This window comes from Ostrinia furnacalis, unplaced genomic scaffold (genome assembly GCF_004193835.3).
Source record: "Ostrinia furnacalis isolate ACB-3 unplaced genomic scaffold, ASM419383v2 OfSCF0195, whole genome shotgun sequence".
NCBI classification, from domain to species: domain Eukaryota; kingdom Metazoa; phylum Arthropoda; class Insecta; order Lepidoptera; family Crambidae; genus Ostrinia; species Ostrinia furnacalis.
In genome coordinates this window covers 84,066-90,283 of record NW_021130434.1, presented here as the reverse complement: position 1 = coordinate 90,283, position 6,218 = coordinate 84,066, and the positions used below count along the sequence as shown (strand labels likewise).

General features: G+C 41.7%; 1 protein-coding gene across 1 annotated transcript; it reads left to right on the top strand.

Annotated features, from left to right (window-relative positions):
- The first annotated feature begins 1,128 nt into the window (after window positions 1-1,128).
- LOC114355042 (uncharacterized) lies at window positions 1,129-2,892 on the top strand. Its single transcript, XM_028307701.1, has 2 exons — window positions 1,129-1,264; window positions 2,521-2,892. The coding sequence occupies exons 1-2, from the start codon at window positions 1,129-1,131 to the stop codon at window positions 2,754-2,756; spliced, it is 372 nt and encodes a 123-aa protein (XP_028163502.1). The 3' UTR covers window positions 2,757-2,892.
- The last annotated feature ends 3,326 nt before the right edge of the window (window positions 2,893-6,218 follow it).

Here is a 6,218-nt window from a genome sequence, read left to right as displayed (position 1 = left end):
GTAAAAATCTTGAATATGCTTGTAATTTGTTCCTTTTTGATTATCGATGTACAACTCACAAAACCACGAGCCATCATCATCATCATGTCAGCCATAGGATGTCCACTGCTGAACACAGGCTCCGATGCTGATTTTCACAATGGCCGGTTGATGACGGCCTGCATCCAGCGCCTTCCTGCTACCTTTATGAGGTCTTCGGTCCACCTTGTCCTACGCTGCGCTTTCCGGTACGTGACCTCCACTTCAGAACCTTGCTGCCTCTTCGTCCGTCTGTTTTTCGTACTAAGGCAGAACCGTTGGAAGACCTTATCACAAAGCTCGGAGACCTTAATCGAGTTTCCCAACAGGTAGGCCTTCGGATGAATATGGAAAAAACGAAGCTTATGTCGAATGCCCATGTTGCTCCTTACCTAGTTTCGGTTAGGAGCTCGATTCTCGAGATTTTTGACAAGTAAGTATGTCTATCTCGGACAAACGATCAGCTAGGTAGTTAGATGCAATTTCGAGAAAGAGGTAAATCATCGAATACGAAGACGAAAGTCTTCAATTAGTGTGTGTTACCAGTGATGATATACAGCTCGAAAACGTGGCCTTTGAATATAGGACTCAACGTGCTATGGAGAGGGATAAGCTTGGTGTTTCTTTACGAGATCTAATCAGAAATGAGGAGCTCCGTAAACTAACTAAGGTCGCTGATATAGCCCGACGGATTAGCAAGCTGAAGTGGCAATGGGCAGGGCACATAGTACGCAGAACTGACGGTCCATAAAAGTAAAATTAATGTTTGAAAGGGAGTTGAGATGTCGTTCTTTGTTGACCAAGTACCTATGGCAAGTGCTAAAATTGATTTAGAACAAGTTAAATTAACCATAAATAGCAAAGATATTAAAATATTTGCAGTTGAACAAAAAGTGATGGTGAGAGACATGAGAAAATCATTGGTATCCAATCATGTACTTTGGGCTTTGTGGCAGGTTGTAGAGAGTTTAAACGCTTTGTTTAAAATCTCAATTAAAACTTTTATCTGATTCCGATATTACGATATTGGGTCGCTCAATATCGGAATTGAAATATAGGATCTCGCAGTCCGAGATTCCGATATTACGAGATTCCGAGATTCCGATATTCATGCCCTACTTACAAGGTGACGATATCAAGACAAGGAAGGAAGCTACTACTGATCGGAGGGTTCAGGTTCTCCAAAGAGAAGCAGTACCGCAACGGGAAGACACGGTGGCACTGTTCGACGCATCACAACAACCAGGTTATAAAGTGCAAAGCGTACGCGCACACGCTTGCTGACGTCATAATACGACTGAGGAACGACCATACACACGGCTTGCCTAACTTTCTGAAGTAATACCAACGATTTTAACAATAAAGACGTTGATCTTATGAACCCAGACAGGGATCAATACCGTATCGTCCTTTCGCCGCGCTGTCTACCGCGAGGCGAGGCATTAAAGGCTTTGGCAGACCAAACGCGGGGCAGTAGCAGCGCGTTGAAAGCGGTTTTCGAATTTTGAATTTTTTGACAACCGCCCGCGTTGCTACTGCTTTGAAACTGCACTGACTTCAGTGTGCCTACTGCCGAACTGCAACTGACCCGCACTGCTTCTGACCCGCGTTTGGTCTGTGGAAGCCCTTACGCTACGTATTCACAAACATTACTATGAGGTCTCACAGTGCGCGTAGACGCACAGGTTGACACACGAACCAATCACAGAGCTCTATTCAACGCTGTGCGTTCGATTTGATGCTTCACTTAAGCAAGCAATGTGAATACATGCGTTAATGTGCTGTGCGTTGCAGTACGGAGTTTCTGAATACAAAGAATACTGACCACCTCGAGTTGATACGGTTACGATCCGTTTCCGGGTTGATAAGTGTGCTTTGTATATGTAGGAAAAGCACTGCAGCGTCTGTAATTTCATGTTATTTACCAGATGTAGAATTTTTACCTCTCTTTTTGCATTTTTAACCAAATGACATCACAACTCTAGAAAATAAGCTAATTATAATTATACTTTATTCATTTGTTTTTATTGTAGATTTGTGCGGGTTGCACCAATCGTCAGTGTCAAGTTAATTACTTACAATTCATTTAGTTTAAGTCATAACGAGTACTGCGATCAAGTATTCTTGAGAATTTGCATAGATGATGCACTATTTTGTTTCTTTTAACTAGTCCAATAGTATTACCAGACATATTACCGTTTTAATCGATACTGTATCTACCTGTGTGTTACCAATGATGACGAAACAATTGAAATATTACCTTTTTTAATCCATTTTACTTGTTTTGTCATTTTACCATAGCCTTTCTATAATGTTAGATGTCTCACAAGACCGGTTTTTTTTTTTAAATTTGGCTTTGGTGAGCTCGTCTTTTGGTCAAGTATGAACTTTTAAAATGTTCTATACATTAGTAATATGACACTATAGCTGGAAATCTCAATTCAAAAACCGGGCCATATTACCTGATACTTGATTCGAATGTTGATTATCCATTTTATCCAGGTGCGTTCGAGATGGTGATGTCCCGAAAAGGCAAACCGATGATCAAGATTGGTGGATACTCCTACAAGAGTGTGCCCTCGAACACTCCCAAGACACGATGGGTGTGCTCCACACACCACAACCAAGGATGCAGGGCTAACGTCATCACTTTCGACAGCGAAATTATCAAGTCTAATACTAAACACACTCATGATTTTAATAAAACTGTTAATTATTACACGCCAGGTAAGTTCTAAATTGCAAACGTGTCAGGGCAAGGGCAGCGTGGAATGTCCACCCACAAACTAGGAATGTTATGGACATGTAGTTTCGGTTATGGATACGGTTACGGATATAGGAATAATATTATACCGGTTTCGTTTACAGTTACGGATATTTTTTTATTTCGGATATCCGGAAGTTTCGGTTACGGTTACGGATATCCATAACATCCCTGCCACAAAGTAGACAGTTGTCCTCAGAAGGAGGATACTGGATGCAGGCCGCTGCCAACCGGACAATCTGAAAATCATTGGGTGAGGCCTATCCAGAAGTAGACGTCCTGAGGCTGAAATGTTGATGATGACAATGAAAGTTCTTTTACGTAAATAATTGTGTCTTAATACAAAAAAGTTAAACGCCAAATGTCAATTTAAAATAAGAGTAATTAGAGTTTAACTTTTGTAATAAGGGGATTTTGCAGTGACAACATAGACTAGATATTTCATATTGAGTATGTATACAGAACGTATTTTCAAGCGTGGTTAAAAATAATAATATATTTTTACAAAGTGTAAGATAATAAGTCAGTCAATCAATCAATGCTTTACTATATTATTCTGTGTGTCATTACTTCATAGACTGATAAGTATTTTTTAAATAAACGTACTGAAAGTTTCTTTTACGAGTACTTCTTGTTTTTTTCTTTGAGTTCTGTTATGTCAATTTAAACTAGTGATCAACGCGAATTTAACTTTGGTCGCGCGTCCTGTTCAGCTAAAGCTTCAGCCAAACCAACGCGAAATGACAGGACGCGCACCCTGTCTTTGGCCTATGCACGCGCAGTGGTCGCCATCACCGACGCGATCTGCACGCGTTGGTTTATTTATTTATTTATTATCAGAAAATGTATGTTTACAGACAGGTCCAAAACACATACATATAATATAATTAATTTACATTTAGTTGCATGTCATAAATTAGGATTACCATGTCAAATCAAATACAAAAATAAAATACATTATCATTAATATGGTCATTAAATACAAGTCATAGCTCCAGAGACAGGCGTCCAAGGAAGAACATAATGTAAATCATTGCAGTCAGAAATAAACATTAAAACAAGTCACACAATGTTAATTAAGTACAAATGTCATTAATAAACGAAAAGGCTTTGCAACACAACTGCCCAAGACTGTCAGCAAATAGGTCGGTATCATAATCGTGAGCGAGCATATCCCCAATTAGGCGCCGCGCACGAGTGGTGGGCGCGTGTGCAGCGTACCTAGTGCGCGCGGGCGGGCACCACAGCAGGCGCGGCCGCCGCCGCGGCGCTACCGTCCCCTCCTCGTCCCAACTCAGGCGCTTGGGAGCTAGTAGCCCCACTTTACTCAGCGTCGTCGGGCTATCAATCCTATTGTGTATAATACACAAATAGTGAATTATCGTCTGCATGGTTCTCCTAAATTTAAGCGTATCTAATCCAACCATACCAGATACAAATAAAGACGGATATAGGTACGGGTAGTAACCGTATTTCCTCTTATATAGCCAGCGTGAAAATTTGCGTTGTACCCTCTCACCGTTTGGCTGAAGCTTAAATCGTTTTGTATGTTACCTGCGTGCATGCGTGCTCCAAGCGTTCATTGCCGCGTACGCGTCTAGTAGGTAGGTAAGCTACGCTGAGCCGCCGTGGACAGTGATGATTATGTTCATTTTCAGGTACTATGCAGTTCATAGTATCGCAAAGGGGTAAACGGATGCTCTGCCATAACGGGTGGAGATATCGCTTCTCCTATAAAAAAGGAGGGATAACCCGCTGGCGCTGCCACTCGGCCCGCTGGCGCTGTCCTGCTTACGTATTTACAGAAAAAGATGTTGTTGTGTCATTCAATGATAATCATAGTCATAGTAAGAAAGAAAAGAATTAATGATTTTTAAACGGTTTATTAGTGACTAGTAATATAAAATTTTTCCCGTTTTCATTTAATTTTTCATTGATGCTCCGCTCCTATTGGTCGTAGCGTGATGGTGTATAGCTACATTCCTTGATGAATGGCGAACAGATTAGCGCGTTCAAGCAAACATACTCTTTAGCATTACAAAATAATTAATCCCTCGTGCTAAGCTAAATAAGTATGCTTGTGTTACGAGTGAGTTTACTACAATAGTCCATCGGACGGCGAGATTCGAATGCGTACTTTACTAAAGGCTTTGGCAGACCAAACGCGGGGCAGTAGCAGCGCAGTTTGAATGCGGGCCCGTGCAAGTTGTAATACAAGAAACTCTTTGAAGTGTGTCACACTAAATTTGAACGCGGGCCCGCGCTGCACTAAAACTGCCGAACGACAAACGAGGCGGCGCGGGAGCGGGACAGAAACGGCGCGAGCGCGGGCCCGCGCTGTTGTATTACTATGACGGCCATATTAGCATGACACACCGGACGCCAGTTGCAACTGCTTTGAAACTGCGCTGCTTTCAGTGTGCCTCAGCGGCGCTGCAACTTACCCGCACTGCTTCTGACCCGCGTTTGGTCTGTGGAAGCCTTAAATCTTGATTCAGCCAATCCGACACCACCACCACCGGGCTATTTTCGCTAGTATCCTTTATGTGTAAGAATAACATGTTGATAAAATTTCAGATACGCAGTTCATAATATCGCAAAAAGGTAAACGGATGCTGTACCACAATGAGAGGAGGTATCGATTCTGCTCTAAGTCAAGAGCGAAGACTCGCTGGCGGTGCTCCACTACCGGATGCCGTGCTTACGTCCACACAGTTAAAGATGTTGTGGTATCAGTTCATGATGAACATAATCATAAGTATAAGAATAAATGTTAATCGCAAAAGTGATTTTATTAGCTTTCTTTTCGCGTTAGGCCAGGTTTCCACCACAGCGAAGAGGCGAAGAGATGTGTTTCTCATCGCATCTCTTCTTTCTGCTTTGGTGGAACCTTGGCCTTAAACTTTGGACCCCCATTTCATCTACTCATAGTGGATGACTGTCACAGTTCACAGTACCTTGCCCTATACCGATTCATTGAGAATTTGAGACGCTTTAATAAGACCTGAGGTGGAATTGTGTAAAGTAATCGTTATCATTTGACAGTTCATAACGTACGATTATTCTGTCAAACGCTTTGTTTAACTGACTTTATCGTACGTTATGAACTGTCAAATGATTACGATTGCTTTACACAATTCCACCTCTGGAAAAATTCAAGATCGTGCCTTTTCTTCTCGAGATATTTACGTCCAAGTGTAGACAGTAGTAAATAATGAAAGAATCTTAAGGTGCGTCTACACCAGGCTTGTGAGGCACGCTCGACATTCTGCTTAATAAAGAGCAAGGTGAACAAGATGACAAGTGTGGCTCATGCGTCCGATGTGGACGCATCTTCAAAGGTGTGGAATTGGCAGTCTTTTGACACAAATTGGTTTTTAGTTGTAACATAATCTTTTTCAAAATATTTTTTTAATGTTATATCCCGCTAACTCCT

Excerpts from the sequence above, each read along its gene's own strand:
- LOC114355042 (XM_028307701.1), top strand. The coding sequence starts at position 1,129 with ATGCCCTACTTACAAGGTGACGATATCAAGACAAGGAAGGAAGCTACT. Across the intron at positions 1,265-2,520 it reads CGACGCATCACAACAACCAG|GTGCGTTCGAGATGGTGATG; the intron begins GTTATAAAGTGC and ends CATTTTATCCAG.